This window comes from Takifugu rubripes, chromosome 3 (assembly GCF_901000725.2).
Source record: "Takifugu rubripes chromosome 3, fTakRub1.2, whole genome shotgun sequence".
In the NCBI taxonomy this organism is placed as follows: Eukaryota; Metazoa; Chordata; class Actinopteri; order Tetraodontiformes; family Tetraodontidae; genus Takifugu; species Takifugu rubripes.
This window is the reverse complement of record NC_042287.1, coordinates 11462264-11482698: the sequence shown is the minus strand read 5'-3', so window position 1 is coordinate 11482698 and position 20435 is coordinate 11462264. Positions and strand designations below refer to the sequence as shown.

The window sequence follows — 20435 nt, the reverse complement described above, 5'->3', positions numbered from 1 at the left end:
AGTGACTGTGCAGATAATCTATAGCTGGGAAATTGTTACACCAATATGGCAGAATTTGAGGCTCATAATTCTGTTTTTTTTTTTTTTAAAAAGGAAACATTCTTTCATTATCTGCTCAGAATTAAATATAGAGGGGACTGGTTGGTTCTATCTAGATAAAAAGTGACAGTTTTAAAAGATATAGTTGATGAGAGGAACTAGACTGTCTGCTTCTTTGATGCATAGTTTTCTTTATGTCATTTCTTAAACAGGAGTGTAAAAAACTATACACTCATCCATCCACCTGCAAGAAAACACACATACATTCGTATGATGCAAATATGTCATAGATACAACCGTTGTATTATTTCACATCATTTCCCACTCAGCTGGCAAGACAGATAAGTATATTTCAGCGAGGAATAATTCCTTTAAATTTCCCGATGTTTATGGTGTCCATGGCAAACAGATACCATAAATTAAAGGCGGTGGAAGTTTGTGCTACCACAGTCTGCAGTTACCACCATGTTTCTGGGCCAAAACTGCCTTTTAAACCAAGATTACAGCCTTGTTCTAAGTGAGGAGGACGTAAAAGTTTTTAAAAAGTGTAGAAAGTTGTACTCTAAAGGTCACATTCACAGAAACAATCCTTGTGTGTGAAAGCTTTGTGGACATTTGTACTTGCAAACTCTGAGGCTAATTCATAAAGTCGTACAGAATCTGATTCCTGGCACTGTTGCTCAGAGTCAGGAGATAATTTAGGCGGTGAAGAGGGCTCGAGGATTGAGGTTAGCCACCAGACAGATGTCATAGCTGTCGTGCATGGCTGCTCGCCTTTCCACCACCGTCCACATATTTTCTGCAGGATCCAACTCCAGAATCTCCTTGGTGATGATCTCATGGCGGCCTAAAGTCCATGGAAAAAACACATGGGGGAGGGAAATGTCACTTACAGAGAAGCAGCCACGTCATTTAACTAACCCTGGTTCAGATTTGAAATGGAGTCGTGTCAAAAATGTAAAAGATGAATTTATGAACTGACTAGCCCCTTTGAAGTATCCGCATAGGTAGAGCTTGTTCCCCACGACTCCAGTGTTGGAGGCATTGGTGCGGAGAGTGAGTAAAGAGGTGGGGAGCAATGGTCCTTCCCTCCAGGTGTCTGTGTCTGGGTTGTAGATCTCCAAGGAGCTCAGACAGGAACGGGATTGTCCACGGTCCTGTCCATCACATCCTATACCACCTGGTAAATGCACACACAAGTTCTTTACAGACAGAATACAGGAATGACCTCCCTACAGACTGTCCTTGTCTGACCAAGTATGTAGATTTCTCCGTTGAGGACAGCTGTTCCACACCGGTATCGGGAGTATCTCATACTGGTACACTCTGTCCACCTGTCCTTTCCAGTGTCAAATCGGAAGACTCGGTTGCTCAACTTGTCAGGCTCTTCTTCTGGTAGTTGCTGTAAAAAAGAACAGAAAAGAAGAATGAACCTGAAACAGACTCCCATTGCTCCTTTTTTCACCTAACGTTGAATTATTAATTATTTTGTAAGTAATAACATTCTCCACTAGAGGGCAGACTAGGGCTGCTGACAACTGAGTTTCTGTAGTTCAAAACAAGCATATTTGTTTCACATTTTTTCGCACTGTCAGTGCAAGACTTGCTAATAATACTTTACGTGTACTAAAATGGTGTTTTTATTCAGTTACCTGTGGTGTCCATCCCCCCAGCACATACAGATGCTCCTTTAAACTGACGACACAGTGGCAGGCTAGAGGAAGAGGCAGAGGGGCAAAGCTGAGCCAGCTGCCTCCTCTCTTCAGTGACCACCTCACCACACTGTCTGTGATTACGTAGTGATGGTTCACTTTCATCTGACCACCAATGATATAGACGGCGTCGCCCAGAAGACCTAAAGCATACATGTCCCTGTGTGCTGCTGAGCACACCTCCACCCAGCTCTTCAACTCCACATGATCGTACCTGGAACAGGGAACAAATATCTCATACAAGGAGTCTTGTTGTTCATAGATATATTCTTCTTATGGTGGTTCACACATTAACACCTGTAGATATCCAAACTCTTCACTCTGTACTGGTCTTCTGCTTCTATGGCGACCAACATATTATCTCGTGATACTGCCCCGGCTGTGACCTGCCCCGAGCCTCTGCAGGCCTTGAGTGGGGAGGGGATGTAGTAAGTCTTTCTACCATGGGGAGCAAAGCAAAAACTGAGATCAGCAAGTCCTCCACGTTTGGAAGGAACTCCCTCCTTATTCACCCCACCCAAGCAGAGCAGCAGGTCTGTGGTCTCCATGCCGTAACGGAGAGCTGGACGAGTCGGGGCTGCTGTTTCGCAGAGGCCCGCGGGCTGAAGGGCGGGGCCGATCATCCCAGAGCACTCAGCATCCTGCAGCAAGATCTGACATAATCTTTTATTATACTGGTCATTTGATAAATGAAAGGAGGGAAAATAAGACTCTCACCGGGTTTCTCCTGCGGGCTTTACGAAGGAACGCAGGCTCTACGAGCTCCAGCCTGACATGCCTGAGCAACTCGGCAGCCTCGGTTTCACTCTGTAGGTCCCCTCTTCGCCTCTGCGCCCACCTCAGCACCAACTCCAGAAGAACCTGCTCCTGAGAGATGTTGAGGTCATCTGAGCACAGCAGACTCCCAAGACTCTGGGCATCCAGCTCGAGCACCTCCTCTTCCTCACAGACCTGAAGATTGAAATATGTAGAAGGGAGGTTGAAGGAAAAGGGTTTAAAAGAATGCTGAAGAGCAAATGTCTCCTCAGCTCATTGTATAAATTGACCTTCTATTGCCGCTATGGGCGAATTATTTTCAATAAACTATACTGTCACCTAGTGGTAACATTAAGAAACTGAACAGATAACATGGGAAGAAACATCATTCCATTAATTCTTTTCTCTTCATTCAGGACAGTTTGTTTTTACATAAATAATTATACAGCAACACATTATTCGCCATTTCAAAAACTTTATCTTGTAATCAGAAATAGCCATGTGTGGCCCTAAGCAGAAGCTCTTCATACTAATTGCTTACCTCTGCAAAGTGTTGGCACATATATCTCAAGGCACAGTCTGCTAGACCTGTGGCCCCCATATTTCTGGCCCAGTGGTACAGACCAACACAGTTGGAGGGGTCCATATTTGCCTCCATGTGGTTCTGACAGATCCTGGTCTCAATGAAGCCAAACATAGGTTAACAGTGCTGCTGCTGTTCAATTTATCACAACTGATATATATATATATAAAATTCTTCTGATAGAGTTTTGGTTTAAAAACAAAACAAAACCAAAACCCACACAATTCAAGGAGCTTTTATCACCTAAAAGCTCCATCCACATCGAGCAGGAAGGCAGCAGCAGCCACTGCCTGAATGTTGTCATTGTCGAGCGGGAGGTTTCCTTGATACATGTAGTCCAGCAGCAGTTGCAAACATTTTGCAGGCACATCCCTGAGCAGGACCTCAGCTCCTTGGGTTTCCCTTAGACCACATGTAAACATGGCCTGAACGCACGTGTAACAAACCGAGGTGACGTCATTGACTCCCATGTGACTTGAAGAAACGATGATTGCTACTCTTTACCTGAAAGTAAGCGCTGAATGCGGACAGCACCACCTTGTGGCAGTGAAAAGCAACACCCTCTGTCAGGAGGACCACGTCGGTGAGCTCTTGCGTCGCCCTCATCCTCTGCAAGTGCATGAGCAGGTGTGAACCGTGCTCTGCCTGAGCCGAGTCCAGCTCTGCTGCATCCATGGATCCAACGCTCTTGTTGCAGAGATAAAGAAAACATGAGCAAAATGATTCGATAACATGAAAAGATAAATAGAAAGTAATGATAAAAAAAAATCTGTTGTTGGAGAAAATTTTCTGGAACACTGTTATCAATATAGAATTATTCATCACTACTTCCTCCTGATATCACACAAATAATCTGGTTTATGAATTAATTATCAACCCAGAAGAAATATTTGCTGATCCATAAAATAAAATGAGAAGACAGAGAGAGAAAAAAAAATGTGGATTCATATGGTAATACAGCAGTGACCCAACTACTGGCTGCCTCCCCACCCCCATATCATTCAATTATAAAACACAACTGAGCGGCTGAGGACGCACAGCTCAAAGGTGCTGCTCATGTGGACCTTGTTTTATTGCAGATATTGATTTATAGACGTCTATCTTGTGCCGATCATTATTTTGATCAGCATTTGGCTCACCAATACATATCCACCAAAGCAATAAATACAGTCTGGGCGCCGAACTTGCTCTGCAAAGGCGTACACAATCAGCTCCAGGTGCGAGTGCAGTAAAGTGCGTTAGTTTCAGGTGAATTTTTCTGATTACAATTACACAAGGAAGCATCTGGTTACAAACACTGTATTCATTTGCAGTGTATTCAATTTGCAGCTCTTTACTCTATTCTAAGCTGGGAGCCTCCCTTTCCCAGGAATGAGCAGATGGCCTTGCGTTGATTATTACAACGTTCTCTCTCAGCATTCCGGAACATTCCATAGTTATACAAGCAGTTCTCAGCATATGCATGTATCTCCTCAGCTCTCTTGCAGAGCCTGTTATCTACCACCAAACAGGTGCTCAGCACAAACCACTCCGGTTTGGCCCTTTGTTCTTCCCTCTGCAGAATTCTTTTACATCTTTAAAGGCATGAAGCGTTTAACTTTCTCAACAGTTAGCAAGACATTAACAGCCACATGTCTGACAGAGAACACACAAGAACAGCCTTCGTACCATTGCAGAGGCCAGGTTCTCCAGGGTCAACACAGAAGCTAGAATACACACTAACAGGCCAGGCTGTCGTGTTTTGAATCCTCTAACTTGAGATCTGAGCTGTGTATACGAGAGGGCAGTTGCACGCTCGCTGGCAGGAGAGTTTAAAAATAGACCGGAACATGCTAGCGAGGCCATGAGTGTGTTCGGGTTACTGGAGGTGAAAAGAACAAAGACTGCACAGCGCAAGAGCCTGAGTTAGTTTGATATTTGTGAATGTACTTATTTTTCCAGGCCACGTTATCCATTATCTTATAAAACAACAGGGACGAATGCGGTTCAAATAATCACAGTTGCAGCATTTACAGTGTGTGTTAATCACACTGGGAGATTTAGTAATTAGTTAAAAGCATTCTCGCTTGAGCAGATTTTACTTTCCCTCAGTTTTTAAAGGATTTAAAAATCTCCAGTGAGCTTTCAATCAATACATTGTTCAGTAATTACCGTAGATGGTTCTTTTGAAATATTTGTGCTGTTTGCAACATTAACTTTCATAAACTTCAAAAAACAAACATGTGGACATATGACATTAAGAACCGATTTTTAGATTAGGTTCATTCAGGGAAATCTGCATACTGGGTCCAAAAATGGGTCCACAAACATACAGTGAGCTGGCTTGTGAGTTCATTTTCTTTATTATTCAAGAAGTGTCACAGCTCCATTCCCCCAGTTCCCTCCTGTCCCTCTGCCTCAGTAATTTTCCGATCTCCTGCCTCTGCTCCACTCTACCTGCCAGCCACTCCCACCCCATCAGCTCAACTCCACTCACCTGCCAGCACAGCTGCAGGTTATTCCCAATCAGCCCTGTTTATAAGCCTCCCCTGCACTCTCACTCTTTGCCAGATTGTTCTTCAGCATTTCCATGCAAGACTCTCCAGCACTTCTTACCTGCCTGACCTCCTGTTGCTGAACCTGCCTGCACCGCCCCGCCCCGCCCCGCCCCGCCTGTCTCCCGGTAAACTCACCAGCCTTCCGTCCCTGACCACGACTTCTGCCTCAGCGTTTCTGGTTCCTGTCTGCTCACCTGGTCCTGACTTCTCCGCCTGGTCCCAACTTCGCTGCTGCTCATCCCGTCTGCTCTGCTGCATTGTCGGCCTCATCTCCTGTAAGCCCCTCTCTGTCACTCCTGCCTGCTGTAAACGGAGCTGTACGGGTCCGAGGGTTCATGTCCTCCCCCTCGGTTCCGCATTCTGGCTCAGCTCAACCAATCCCCGAGCCTGAAACCCATAGGCTGGTTCTGAAACCACTCACTATAGTGCTCTCAATAGTGTGGATGCCATTTTGAAATAGTGTCTGACATGTTGGTGAGCAACGCTGTACCCTATGTAGTGCACTCAACGTATCCCACAATGCACTGCAAAAAGTAGTGTACAACCGATGCACCCTAACTCGGAAAATATATCCCATCAGCCTTTACGGTATCACGTGACAATCTATCGATGGCGGGTAAACAAGGAGAGATGACTTACAAATGTATGTATTGTCTGCTGTTTTCACATTTCATACTAAAGCGTCAAATTCTTTCACTTTAGCTGTAAATGACGCCGTTATCCGAATACTAACTTTAAATTGAGTGTGCTACGTAGTTCACTCAATCCATGTCCCCCATGTAGTGAATAGGGAACGAGTGTGTGTGTGTGTGTGGTTTCGGAAACAGCCGTAGACTTTGTGTGGGCCTCGAGCCTGAAGAACAGACTGTTTCCTTGTCTGCCTGAGTTCCTGTTTGCCCCTCTACTAATAAAGGTCATTTCCAACGGTCCCAGCTTTCCAGAGTGCTGCTTTTGGGTCCCAATTACACCTGTCACAAGAAGTTAATGAACTGGTTGCCTTTCTTGTCTTCCCTTAGGGTTTTTTACATACTTTTTCTTGCCAAAACAAAGAGCAAACAAGAGGCTGGGGAAGCTCCATCCAACAGCCAAACTGTACAGAGATAATTTTCTGACTTTCTTTGTTTTGTGATTTTGGTGTAAAATAACTGCTGCTCCATGCAACGCCTACATCACTGTAGAAGCTGGTGAAATGGAGATCAAAACGCATCCAGTCAAACATTGATGCGCATATTCACGCGTTACTCATACGCTAATCATTTGACGGGGTGGAACTTCAAATGTTCCACACACGGCAAAACATTGTACATTAAGGATGAGCGAGAAGACAGTTAAATCTTATGGACTTCGAGGGTAAATCAGTGACCATCTGCAAGTGAGCGCTGCCAGCTCTGCTTCTTCAGCACCTTTGGCCAAAACACCAGAGGAATGAAGTAAAAATAATGGGGGAAAAAAGCTACAATGTGGTTAATTTTTCACCCTGAGCGTTCTGAACATACTGAGCAATTTATGTGCACATTTTCTTTCCTTTGGCGGCACGTTGTTACCAAGATTGCATCATTTCACGTGTTGGGGTCAAATGTAATATGTCCCTTTCTGTTGCTCTGCACAGGTCTTGGATTGTTGGACGGCCCTGAACAACATGAAACATGCAATAATACCTATCTTTTGATCTGTGGCTCCTATGAGTGCTTCTCCACTGTGCCACCATTAAACTGACAGTTGCTGTGAAACTCTAGCTGCTGGTTCGAGGGGTTGATGGTTTTATTGGCTGGGTTCGTGCGGGAGCACTAATGTGTTTAGTTTATCAATAAAACTTGGTTAAGAACATTTTTTATAGCTACAGTGGGTTGTTTTAATCTAGGAACCCAAGATTCTTCCTGCTTCTGTCATCACAATCACTCCATCAGTCAAATACTGATTATTGACCTCATACTGTCACCCATCGCTAAGACCTCTGTTAGCACCCATCATTACAAGACAAAGATAATGCTATATTATTATTTATTATTATTGCACTTTGGAACATTCAACCGCATCATTGTAGAGTAGCGTGTGTTATAGCCTTAATGCTAAATTACAGGTTCTGCTTATAGCTACAAACTGCAGAGCATCAAAGAACCAAGGTGATCACATGACAGCTGGACTGACTGGTGTGTCTACCTCAGCTTCCTGTTTAATTCAAGTGAAATTAAACTTTAAACTCTCCTTTCAGAGTGTTAAAGGCGCCACCTGGTCTGGTTTTTATTGTGATTTAACTTTTATCTTATTGGCTGGTTTCATTGTTTACTTTGGCTCATTCACTAATTAATGGCTGTCATTGATTTCAGGGGCCATAAATCTTGACTTGACCACCACGGAAACAAAGTATTTATCCCATTTTTCTTTTTCTTTTTTGAATATTCCAGCAGATCCTGTTTTCCTTCTTGCTAAATAAATACCAGCTTGTTTGCCTTCATGTGTTCCTGGATATAACAGCAACATCCATGTGGGTGAGTGACGGGCCGGAGTTAATATGTGCAAGAACACTTCCTGTCATTCCTGTTAGTCATTTCAGCAACAAAAGCAAATCCTCTCCGTGACTCCTGCATGTCCTTGAACATTATTTCTTTTTAACAAGGTAGGACGGTTACAAGCACTGAGGTTATCGGGAATGATGACATGAACAAGCGCAAGAAGGACGTGAACAGTACTGTTAACTAAAAATTAAGCTGCCGATATACTCCAAATTAACAGATCTTTGACTGTTAGCTGGGACCAAAAAGAGCAAAAATGAATAGTAAATGAATAATCTCTTTCATCTGGAAAGCATTGTCAAAAATAAAATAAAAATAATCAGAAACAGGAAAATCTGTAGTTAGTCCTTGAAGCCAGACTTGAGTTAAAAAAAAAAAAAAAAAAAGTCAAATTCTCCACAGATCCCTTCAAACTGTCTCCGGGTGGCCGGAGACTGTCGGTGGACAGACACCTCAGGTCTCCGCAGACGTGCTGGATCTTAAGTATATTTCTGTCCCCATCATGTTCGTTAATTCCTCGGCTATATCTGCCACATCTGCGGACACATTTGAGCACATTCCCCTCATATTTTTTTACACAGACCAGAATAAAGATAAAGTTGACTCATAAAAGTCTATTCTGACAAAGACGCTACTAAAGATAACCAGCGTAACAAAAGCATCACCCCGAATGTTCAGAGGACCACCGACAAGCATCTGACTTATGAGCACGTGACCAACGCCAACCTGCTCGTTAAGTAAGAGCCACAGATGGAAGTGTTCATTTTTTATGCACCTCAACAGGAATTTATCTTATCTATGATTCTTTTAATACAAATAAACAACGGTTGTTTTTGTTGTTGGTATTTTTGGGCATCTTGTTGGATTAAAGATGCAACAATAACTCAGCGCGCAATAGTTAGTGTTATTTACATGCAACTATTATTATGGGATTTCAATTTAAAAAGAATGTTTTTTGTTGTTTTCCCACCTGTTTCCAAATGGATTATTTTGGAAAAATTGCCAAATTCAACAAACTTGTGATACATTATGGTGTTGTATATTATATATGGTATTACATATTATAGTTAAAGAATGGAATATGGTTAAACAGTTGATTGGCCTTAATCCCAGTCATAGAGATAAGCAGTTTTAGGCAGGTGAGTAAATACAAGCACATTCTAAAAGGGAAGGGTCACATCAGTAAATCAGCTACCTGCTCTTTTGCATGTATGAAATTTGGAACAAAACAAGCAAATTAATTCTAAAGTAGATGATCAGGGACACAAAGCCAAATTGAACAAAGCAGATGCAACAATGCACAGCATGTGTTACAACACACTCCTGCCGGCGATAAAATCCTCCATAAAATTACAGTGAGTTCTGGACTCTTCCTCTTATCTTAGGTGAAATAATAAGATGCGGGCAGGTGTGTGTGTGTGTCGGGGGTGTGTCTTTATGCAGAACATGTGATTGAGCTGTCTTATAAGAATGGGACAGGAGTCACTCCCACAGTCTAAAAACAACCACCGTCCAGGAGCGCGGAGCAGAGGTGACTCTCACGGCTTTGTGTTTGGCCTCTGTTGCTTCTCCATCTGAAACCAACCCTCCTGGGTCAGTGTTGACGCCAGCTGCTCCGATGGATGGGCAGACGGGGTCTCCGCCGGTGGACTATTTTGTGAGGAGGGAGCTCCTGGATGAGGCCCGTTTAGATGAGGTGGGGCAGAAGCAGACGTGGTCCACCAAACCGAGCCTGGGAGACCGAGTCAAGGAGTCCCTGAGGTAAATATGAAGAGGTGTATGGTGAATGGAGGCACACGCCTCTTTTTTGTAATGGTTGCCTTGAGCGGCAGTAAAATCAAGGTTCAGTTATAAATACATACAATCACAACCACCTGCATCACTCACTCAAAAAGAAGTCAAATTAAAAGAGTGAACTTTCGTTTTTGTATCTCACCAACTTGTCTTTGCGCAGAGCCCAATATAAGGTTAAACAAACCCTTGAATACTTGACAACTGACTTTCAACACTACATGTTTAACATGATTAACATGATTAAACACAAAGAGGGGAGTTTTAATGGCTCCCTGCCTGCGAGAGCAGCAGCGCTCTGACATGCTGCTGCTTCCTGTGAGCTGATAAACCAGCTGCAGGTGCCACGATTCACACGTCTGTCTTTGCTTAAACCACGTTTGTCTCGGGCCGAATGAGTCACTGATGTATAACGGCGTGTGCTTGTGTTGCAGGTGTTCTGGAGAGAGACTGAAGCAGGCTCTGCTGAGCTGGGTCCCAGTCCTCTACTGGCTGCCTCGTTACTCCATCAGGGAGAATGCAATCGGGGACCTGATCTCCGGCTGCAGCGTGGGCATCATGCACCTCCCACAAGGTATCAGGGAGCTTCTGAGGAAACTTTATGGCATGAGCAGAAACATTCTTTGAATTTTGTCATTTAATTTACCCCATTGGGATGAATAATCTGCATTTAAAGGAAGAGCCGAGCGAGACAGTAGCACACCTTCCCACTCGAGAGTGAACCTGTTTGATATCGGGAGCTGCAAACACCCAAAGCTTTCCCACCCGTCAGATTTGGCCTTTCTTTGGGAGCAAAACACTGAGGAATGTTGTGAATGGATACATGAGTCAGTTTTTAGAGATAAGATAAATGGAGTTAACCCAGAGTGGTGTCCAAGGTAAACACATACCAGAAACTGAGGCACCAAAGACACATAACGGCTTCTGCCTGGATCTGAACTTTCACGTTATTGATTTATTTACTGTAAAACAGAGCCCAGTGTTACTGTACCAGAAGATATGATGTGTATTAATCTGTTTCTTTTTCCCAAACAGGCATGGCATATGCGCTCCTGGCCTCCTTACCGCCAGTGTTCGGCCTGTACACCTCGCTCTACCCGGTGTTAGTGTACTTCCTTTTTGGCACATCCAGACACATCTCCATCGGTGCGTAAGGTCACAGGTGGATCAGCAGGAGCCGACGGAGCGTCCTCACTTTATGGTTGTGTGCGTTCAGGTACGTTCGCTGTGATCAGCATCATGGTCGGCAGCGTGACGGAGAGGCTGGCGCCCAGCAGTAACTTCATCGTGAATGGCACTAATGGAACCGAAAGCGTGGACGTTGCTGCCCGGGACGCGTACAGAGTCCAGATAGCGTGCGCCCTCTCCGTCCTGACGGGGCTCTTCCAGGTGTGTCTGTATAGTTTTCCAATGCTTCTTCAGATTGGCTTTATTATAACTTCCCCATCATTTTAGATCCTTTTGGGTGTGGTGAGGTTTGGTTTTGTGGTCACCTACCTGTCGGAGCCGCTGGTTCGAGGCTACACCACAGGATCAGCCTGCCATGTGTGCATCTCGCAGCTCAAGTACCTGTTTGGAATCTTTCCGGCTCGTTTCACTGGACCCCTGTCTCTTATTTATGTGAGCAACAAACAATATTCTCTTAAAATACTGCTTAAACTGCAAAACACCCTTCCTAAAGATCATGCTGTTTATGTTCTTCACCTTCCTGTTTGTCAGAGTTTGTGTTGTTTCTGCTACCTTGTGCTGGTGCATCCTTTAAATGACTTGTCAATAATTAAAGAGAAGCTTTTGGTTTTTTATTTTATATGGGGAGGTCAATAAGTCAACCACTCCTCTGTTAACTATTAAACCAGGCCTCCAAGGTAGTTTTCTCTGTCAACTGGACTGTGTTTCTTCTCTTGAAGACGTTTCGCCTTCTATCCAGAAGGCTTCTTCATTTCTGAAATCGCTGGGGAGAGAGCTTGAAAATATATAGCCCCTGTGGACCATTAGCATGCTAATGATCTGGGTGGTCACCTGAGAGTCGTTAGCAGGGTCGTTGGTCGGGTCGTTCACCTAGTTTCCAGGGACCCCTCTCAGACCCATAATAAGCAGCATCAATTCTGTAACCTACAACATTTCCAGGTACTTGGCCTCCATCTTGTCGCCTATGGTTGGCAACACCCCACACCACATCAAAAACTCCCAAGACTTTGCTCAAAAAGTCAGTGGACTCACACTACTTCCAGAAGAGACTATGGTATCTTATGATGTCACGTCACTCTTCACGTGCATCCCCACCGCCAGCGCCATAGACACCATCCACAAGCACCTTCTATTGGACAAGAATCTTACAGAAAGAACAACCTTAACACCAGCCCAAATCTGCACCATGCTGGACCTGTGTTTGAACACCACCTATTTCCAGTACAGAGAAGGCTTCTACAGGCAGAAACATGGCTGTGCCATGGGCTCACCAGTATCCCCCATAGTTGCCAATCTATACATGGAGAAGGTGGAATCCCAGGAATTCACAGGAACTGCGCCAAGCCACTGGTTCAGGTATGTGGATGACACCTGGGTCAAAATTCAAACACAAGAATTGGAAGCGTTCTCCGATCACCTCAACAAAACAGACGAGCATGTAAAATTCACCCGGGAAGATGTAAAAGGAAACAGTCTGGCCTTTCTGGACTGCGCAGTCAAGATCACTGAGGACAGAAATCTCACCATCGAAGTCTACAGAAAACCTACACATACCGACCAGTACCTCCAGTTTGACTCTCACCACCCACTGGAACACAAGTTGGGAGTGATCAGAACTCTCCAACACCGGGCCAGAGAAATACCCACCACATCCCAAGGCAGAAAGAAGGAACAGGACCACATTAAGACAGCTCTCAAAACATGTGGCTACCCAGACTGGGCCTTCACCAAAACCTCAAGAAAACGAGACCTCAGCAAAGGAGAGGAGGAGAGAAACAAACGCCGCAGCGTTTCCATCCCCTACCTGTCTGGAGTCTCGGAGAAGTCTAGGAGGATCCTCCAGAAACACGACATACCGGTTCATTTCAAACCCAGCAACACTCTCAGACAGAGGTTAGTACACCCAAAGGACAAGACACCAAGACCCAAACAAAGTAATGTTGTTTATGCTGTACAGTGCCAGGAGGAACGTGAGGAACTGTACATTGGGGAAACCAAACAACCTCTCCGCAGAAGAATGGCACAACACAGACGTGCCACCTCTTCGGGTCAAGATTCAGCAGTCCACTTACACTTAAAGGAGAGTGGGCACTCCTTCGAGGACAGCCAAGTAAGGATACTGGCCAGAGAAGACCGCTGGTTTGAAAGGGGGGTCAAGGAAGCTATCCATGTTAAATTGGAAAAACCATCCTTAAACAGAGGTGGTGGCCTGAGGCACTTCCTGTCACCCACATACAATGCAGTCCTCCACTCCTTCCAACAGCAAAACAAACATTCACACCATTCCAGGAGACCCAGTGACTCATCACCATGTGATCCAGCAGACAAAGGGGAGACACCTCAACAGAAACTAGGTGAACGACCCGACCAACGACCCTGCTAACGACTCTCAGGTGACCACCCAGATCATTAGCATGCTAATGGTCCACAGGGGCTATATATTTTCAAGCTCTCTCCCCAGCGATTTCAGAACTGAAGAAGCCTTCTGGATAGAAGGCGAAACGTCTTCAAGAGAAGAAACACAGTCCAGTTGACAGAGAAAACTACCTTGGATACAATGACCTGGATGACTGAGAATTTACACAGACATCTATTAAACCAGGCCTTAAATGAAGAATAAGAATTATACAAAACACAGATGAGTGAAGCCCAATATATGTTGAAATTGATCGAATTTGTCTAGAGACAAAAATATAATTAATTGTATTAATTGTAATGAATAACTCTCATTACAATTAATACAATTCATTGTAATGAATAACTCATTAATTTGGACAAATCAGGGTCAAATCAAACATCTCTCTTACTGTCCAGCTGTAATATTATGTTAACTGATCTAAATGATAAAACTGTGAGTAAAAATACAACATATATGAAATTCCACCACTAACTTGCTAAACCTTTCTTCGTCACTCTGTCACAGACTTTGGTGGACATTTGTCGCCTTCTACCTGAGACTAAAGCACCAGAGGTCGTGGTCAGCGTCTTGGCCCTCGCTGTTCTCATCGTGGTCAAAGAGCTCAATGCCTGCTACAGAAAGAAGCTGCCTTTGCCCATCCCAATAGAACTTATAGTGGTAGGTCCTGTCATGGCTTCCTTCCATTTGTGCTTCAATCGACCAGCAGGGGGCGTCGTGAGCTCATTGTTCGGCATGAACCGTCTCTGAACTGTGTTCTTGTGTCTGCCCTCAACAGGTCATTGCAGCAACAATCATCACCCACTTCTGTAATCTTACAAATATATACAGCATCAGTGTCATTGGAGAGATTCCCAGTGGGTAAGTACCCAAGGGACCCCTCAATCTGGAATATTTGCTATGGATTATTGTATAATGTATATTGTAAAAAAAAAAATTGCTTCCATCCACAATGAGTTCACTGGTAAAAAATCATTCACATTTTCCATTTCCAGCCTGAAAGCCCCTCGTGCCCCAGACGTCTCTTTGTTCCCGCAAATAATAGGTGATACGTTTGCAGTGGCCATTGTGGGCTATGCCATCAACATTTCCCTTGGCAAAACATTTGGCCTCAAATATGGCTACAAGGTTGACAGCAATCAGGTGAGTAATACAGCAATAACACTGCCAGATAGATGGGATGGACAGGTCAGGTGGTGCCTGCACACAGCTGCTGCAGTTATACTTAGAATCTCTGTTCCTGTCTGAATAAATCCCACCAGTCGGCTTTGGCCTAAGATTAGATTTTTGTCTCACATTTAGTCACGGGTGTCGTATTAGGGGAAACAGGAGTCACAATCGAACCATGGTTTCCTGGATATTGACAGCACATTTGCAAATAACATTTCAAGTTTTCCAAGACTGCAGTGAAGCATGCAACAGAAACAGAACACCAACAGGGTCAAACATGGTTTATCGCTATAATAAGGAGGAGCAGAACACGAAAGCGAAGCAGATACAGTTTTACTTGTACGACATATTGATGGATGAGACGACTGCGTTATATTACTTTATTTTACATTGTGCCTTTCAGTTTGGTCCTCTTGTCTGATTTCTGTCTGCATAGAGGATTATAGGTAATTATACTTAAAAAAGCATATAAAGAGTGTAACGGTTCAAACTGTACTATCAGAGTGGCACATGTGTACAAAGAGTACACAACTGCAGTAGATACACTAAGGAGTGAATGTAGAAAGATTTGTTGTCTGGAATGGAGACTGCATCTGTAGAGTCTGTCGCTGTGGGGGAATTCTGTAGAACAGCACCACACCGCTAGATGGCACTAAAGTCCAAACAACACCATAAATGTATTTGTTTCGGGAAAGAGCTGCGTTCTTTTGTCTCTTGGTCCATCTTGGTTATTTAAGGGAGCATGTGCACAGTTGTGTAATTTAGATTGTGCTCGTAATTTTATTTAGCAATAATTTAGGTGGGTTAGACATCTCATTTCAGATGAATCCAGGATTCCTTTCAGAGACAAAATCTCAGCTGTAGCCAAATGCAGATGCATGTGCAGTACTTCTGCGTGGGATCGGGTGCTACAAAAGAGTACACCGCCCTCTCTGTTACCCGCCTTTCCAACCGCCATCGGTTTACAATTTTATATCAGCTAAAAATTGCTCTCCTGCAAATGTGCATCATTTTTATTTTCTCAGACATCATTGTAGAACGAGCAGACATACACCAGCCTTTATTAGACATGTTTATTCACTGAGGAAGACATGTGACTGGGATCAATGTGCTCTAAAGAGAAGCAGGCTGGAAACATTCACAGCCTTCAGAGAGCTGACCTGTTAAATCCTTTATGCACTTAAGTGTTCCTTAAACATGTTTGGCACTCTTCTCTGCAGGGCAATGATGATCTGACATGACCGTTTGGTTAATGAATAGAACCTGTTATTTGCTTAAAGATACACCATCCAGACTTCGGACAGATTAAAGGCTTATTTCAAATGTCATGGTGTCAAAGGGAACATGTTTCTCAGCATATAAGATTCTGTAAGGTGGAATGTATTTAGTTTCTCGTGATGTTTGCAGGAACTCGTTGCCCTGGGTCTGAGTAACACCATTGGCGGCATGTTTCAGTGCTACTCTGTGACTTCCTCCTTGTCTCGCAGTCTTGTTCAGGAGAGTACCGGGGGCAAGACCCAGGTAATTGACCACAAGTAAATGGGTATAAATACTTCCAAGCAGCAACTGTTTGCTCAAGACCCTTCATTTCAGGTTGCAGGAGTGGTTTCATCCATTATTGTGCTCATCACAGTTTGGAAATTGGGTCCTCTTTTTGAAGATCTACCCAAGGTAAAACTTTCTCTATCTTCAGTATTGGTCCTTAATTTTGGATATCCATGCTGAAGCCATTTGATAAAACATATTTCTATATCCCTGCTCCTCAGGCTGTCCTATCTACTATAGTGTTAGTGAACTTAAAAGGAATGTTCAAGCAGTTCACAGATGTGCCCATGCTGCTGAAGTCCAACAAGGTTGATCTGGTATGACTAAATCCCCTTTAACAATCATTCTGCTCCATTTAACTGGGTGTGAACCAGGTCGCACCTGCTGACCGCCTATATTTATGCTGCCATCTAGATGGTGTGGCTGGTAACGTTTGCCTGCACCATTCTGCTCAACCTGGACTTGGGTCTGGCCGTCGCCATTGGCTTTTCCATGCTCACCGTCATCTTCAGAACACAATTGTAATTACACACTGCTCACAATCGATATATTTGATTATATTTTTTCCCCTGTGGTGCCAGTTTTACATCTATATATTGTTTCCCAGACCCACCTACTCCATCTTAGGCCATGTTCCAGGCACAGACCTGTACCTGGATACAGACAAATACCAGACGGTAAGGGTGCATCAATATTTAAAGTGACATTTTCTCTGGACAATGCTCATAGTGTGTCAGTAAAGGGTGAGCCCATCCAGCATTTATGATTTCGCTGATCTATTCATGTAATAAACAGCATTTGAAATAAATGGAAAAACAGCTCTTGACATATTTATTGAAAATGGTGTAAATAAAAGGAACAGCATTACATGCTACATTTGTGTGCACTGGCTTTTTGGAGGGGCAGGAAGACAATTACACCAGAATAGCTCCATTTCCTCAAACAAGCCTCTCTGGGATGCAAAAAGTGCAAAGCACTGCAGAACAAAGCTTGAGAATTAAACTTCTTTCAATTGACGTTTCATAACGTGCCCCTGCAGGCTAAAGAGATCCCAGGAATTAAAATCTTCCGTTCATCTGCAACAATCTACTACACAAATGCTGAGATGTACTTGGAGGCTCTACAAGAGAAGGTGTGTGTTTCTATACATCCATTTGCACTATCAACACTGGTGATAATTGCTTTCTGAGCTCTCTATGGGTTCATAATTTCTCCCCCCTTTATAATGATGTTGGGCTTTTTTGCAGAGTGGAATCGATGTTGGGAAGCTGCTGACGGAGAAGAAGAAGAGAGAGTCAAAACAGAAGCGCAAGCAGGAGAAAGAGAAAAGACGAGCTCAAAAGGAGGAAAAAAAAGCTAAAAAGGGGGCAGAGAAAGAGGTATGACACACAGAAGCAGCCAGTGTCAAAATACAGCAAAAGCAGATTTAAACTGGTGGATTTGTTTCTACAGAAAATAGAGGCCAGTCAAATATCCATTGGAATGAATGAGAGCAAAGTCCTCACAGGATCAGATCTGCAGAACCAGAGACCAGGTCTCAGCAATGGCCAACAGAACTGGGCTTACCAACACGACACCACTGACTCAGACTCAGACGTGGGCAGCCGCGGCGATGACGCCATCACTGGGCAACCGCAGCATGCTGATGAGGAAAAGGGGATGACGTGCGGGTTTGGCACGCACAGCATCATCTTGGACATTTCCACCACCAACTTTGTTGATATGGTCACCGTGAAGACCTTAAAAAATGTAGGTGTGCCAGGCCCTGTTTCTCTCAAACATAAATTAGTATGAAATAATAACGCCCAACTGAATTATTCTGGATCATTTTTATAAATAATTCAGGGGGGAAAGCTGATGTCATATTTTATTCTCTCAGATATTCAGAGACTATGGGCAGATTGATTTGGACATCTATCTAGTGGGCTGCCAAGGTGAGTGCTTCACCAGACAAAACATAAGATAATGTCCTGCATTAATGCATTCAGGGAATCATCAGATAATGATAGCTCAAGGCCCTGGCCTTGGCTGCACCACATTGTCCCCATCAGACTCAGCGGTCAGACAATATTTCTGTTATTATGGATTCATTGGGTTCTTTTTTTGGTCATCTATCAGCATGTGTCGTGGAGCAGCTGGAAACTGCCGGTTTCTTCTCAGACAATATCCCCAAGAGCAGACTGTTTGTCACAGTACACGACGCTGTACTCCATATCCTGCACAAAGTGGGACACAGGGAATTTGGACTTGTAAGTAAATCTGTAATATTCATGTTAAAATTTCGTTTCTCGGTGGTCATTGTTGTAAAATCCCCGCTACTGATTGTAGGATACGACCTGCACCACCCAGATGTAGCCAGCAGGGGTCAGGCTGCTATCTTCTTCGTCCTGCAGCTATTGGACGCTCTGCTGCTCTCCATTGGTCATCATCCTTGTCTCCTCCCCCCCATCAGAGGAGAACGCGCCACATTGACATGGCGGCCGGTTGCCATGGGAACAGGAGCCGTTGCTGTGGAAACAGGGTTTTTATGACACATCTGATGACCCTGCCAGCAATACGTCACTGCAGTCCTCTCCCGCCATGGTGTACGTGAGGCAGAGAAGGGGTGAAGGGGAAGTGGGAGAATGCAACACTGGATTATTAAAGAGTATTTATAGGAAGCAAGTTGAGGGTAGCGGGGGCCTCATGTGAGAAGTGCAGTGGGTTTAATGTGCTTGAATATCGGTCTGCTTTCTTATTCCTCACAGTGAGCTCAGTTGGCCACAGCAAGGTCACCTGATCAATAAAATGTAAATATTTGTCATAGCTGGGCCCCTCTGGGAGGGCCATCATTCCTGTGTCACACCCACACAGACAGAAACAGAAACTGTATTTATAGTCAGTATTCATCGCTACTTCCCGGGACACCTTTGGCCTCTCCTCTGTTTTTGGATCAAGTGTTATAGCAATGATGAAGCTTATCAGTTTTGTACACATTTTAATTTGTGTGAAGGGCTCTTGTATTTTTGTTTCCTATGGAATTGTTTACATGTTTTTTTAAAGTCTACATAAAAATGGAATCAAATAATTAAGAAAACTAAATGTTTTACATTTGTAGCTTTATGTTTTGATCAGAATAGGAATCTGTTTATTCTTGTCTGTTAAGACATGATTAATAAAAGAGTATAGATATTTTTTTATTGTGACATCAAATCTATTTTTGAATGTCCCATAGATTAAAGTAGGAATGACATCATGTGAATAAAGAGGCAGTCTTTCCTTCTGTAAGTTATTTTTGTCATATTTCTCATGTGTAAAACTATGTTTAAATTTAATAAGTGACAATTGTTATTTACATGTTTAATGTAACTTAAGTTTGTGTTAAATCTACACTTTTAATTTACAGCACATTTGCTTATTGGTGGATCTTTTCCTCTCTTCTGACTGGTCCCACGTGAGGCTCAGAGCAGGAAGTGTAGTTGTACTGTCTGTTCTGAGGAACTTTAGTAACGAACCCTGTGTCTGAAATCACCCTTGATTTTGCCATGCAGCCCCATCAGTGGTAAAGGCTGCCACTCTTCCTACTTGCCTGACTGATGCTTCTATTCTGTACTGGGACAGCTTATCTCAGTAATCCATTATCATGATGGACTGTGATTTTGCTAAAGAGAGGTTTTTGGACCAAATTATTCTGTGCCATTCTTCCAGACTCATGTATGTGTGTATGTGGCATGTGTTGAATGTCTGTCTGCCCCAGGCTCTCCTTCAGCTTCCTTTTTCTATAAAGGGTTTTTAAATGCTTTTTATGACCTGGTTTTAAGGTAGAACAGACTGTGCAAACTGTGCAGACTGTAAATCCCTCTGAGGCAAACAATACCTGTGAATTTGGGCTCTAAATTAACTTGATTTAATTTGACCTAAATGCTCATCCTCAGAAACCAGATAAGAATTTTGATGTACACAGTGCTGATATCACTCATGTGGAGCTTCAGTCCTTCCCCAGTTGTGATCACAATGCATTAGACTGAATTTGCAGCTTTTTGTCCAGAGTGGACCAGGTCTTACAGCTGAAAATTCATGAGATGGTTGTCGAGGAGCTTGAGGATGCTGTGTGCATCGCCAGTCGCTGTGTGAGAGCAAGCGCAGTGCAGCAACTGACCTCTGCAGGGTCCCCACACACTCACATTCCTGAACAGGTGTGGTCCA

The 20435-nt window shown here is 43.7% G+C and overlaps 2 protein-coding genes and 1 long non-coding RNA gene across 4 annotated transcripts; 2 read left to right on the top strand and 1 right to left on the bottom strand.

Moving 5' to 3' along the window:
• Nucleotides 1-160: 160 nt before the first annotated feature.
• Nucleotides 161-4847, bottom strand: LOC101072382 (kelch repeat and BTB domain-containing protein 12-like). Of its 2 annotated transcripts, XM_029834311.1 has the most exons (10): nt 4759-4847; nt 3595-3777; nt 3334-3515; nt 3049-3181; nt 2469-2702; nt 2049-2404; nt 1692-1965; nt 1294-1441; nt 1022-1219; nt 161-886 (listed from the first exon to the last, which is right to left on the bottom strand). In XM_029834311.1, exons 1-10 carry the CDS (start codon nt 4759-4761, stop codon nt 738-740), a joined length of 1860 nt encoding a protein of 619 aa, XP_029690171.1. In that variant the 5' UTR covers nt 4762-4847; the 3' UTR covers nt 161-737. The 2 variants fall into 2 exon arrangements, with proteins under 2 accessions (XP_029690171.1, XP_029690172.1); XM_029834312.1 differs by lacking the exon at nt 4759-4847 and having other exon boundaries at nt 162-886; nt 3334-3492; nt 3595-3683.
• A 1022-nt stretch (nt 4848-5869) lies between these two features.
• Nucleotides 5870-7362, top strand: LOC115249247 (uncharacterized). Its single transcript, XR_003887955.1, has 2 exons — nt 5870-5902; nt 7237-7362. It is a non-coding gene; the product is annotated as an uncharacterized lncRNA (long non-coding RNA).
• A 2265-nt stretch (nt 7363-9627) lies between these two features.
• On the top strand, nt 9628-19915 carry LOC115249232 (solute carrier family 26 member 6-like). The gene is made up of 19 exons (XM_029834220.1): nt 9628-9901; nt 10366-10505; nt 10967-11077; nt 11148-11320; nt 11387-11551; nt 14043-14195; nt 14314-14396; nt 14531-14678; nt 16113-16226; nt 16299-16376; nt 16472-16567; nt 16665-16771; nt 16858-16927; nt 17290-17382; nt 17498-17629; nt 17703-17999; nt 18130-18184; nt 18369-18499; nt 18579-19915. The coding sequence occupies exons 1-19, from the start codon at nt 9759-9761 to the stop codon at nt 18603-18605; spliced, it is 2316 nt and encodes a 771-aa protein (XP_029690080.1). The 5' UTR covers nt 9628-9758; the 3' UTR covers nt 18606-19915.
• The last annotated feature ends 520 nt before the right edge of the window (nt 19916-20435 follow it).

What these genes read in the sequence shown, in the direction of transcription:
- LOC101072382 (XM_029834311.1), bottom strand. An exon ending in TGGGGGGATGGACACCACAG is followed by an intron (nt 1,442 to 1,691) that starts GTAACTGAATAA and finishes TCTTTTTTACAG; the next exon opens with CAACTACCAGAAGAAGAGCC. An exon ending in CGGAGAAATCTACATACTTG is followed by an intron (nt 1,220 to 1,293) that starts GTCAGACAAGGA and finishes TGCATTTACCAG; the next exon opens with GTGGTATAGGATGTGATGGA.
- LOC115249232 (XM_029834220.1), top strand. Translation starts at nt 9,759, where the DNA reads ATGGATGGGCAGACGGGGTCTCCGCCGGTGGACTATTTTGTGAGGAGG. An exon ending in GACCCCTGTCTCTTATTTAT is followed by an intron (nt 11,552 to 14,042) that starts GTGAGCAACAAA and finishes ACTCTGTCACAG; the next exon opens with ACTTTGGTGGACATTTGTCG. An exon ending in AGTCCAACAAGGTTGATCTG is followed by an intron (nt 16,568 to 16,664) that starts GTATGACTAAAT and finishes GCTGCCATCTAG; the next exon opens with ATGGTGTGGCTGGTAACGTT.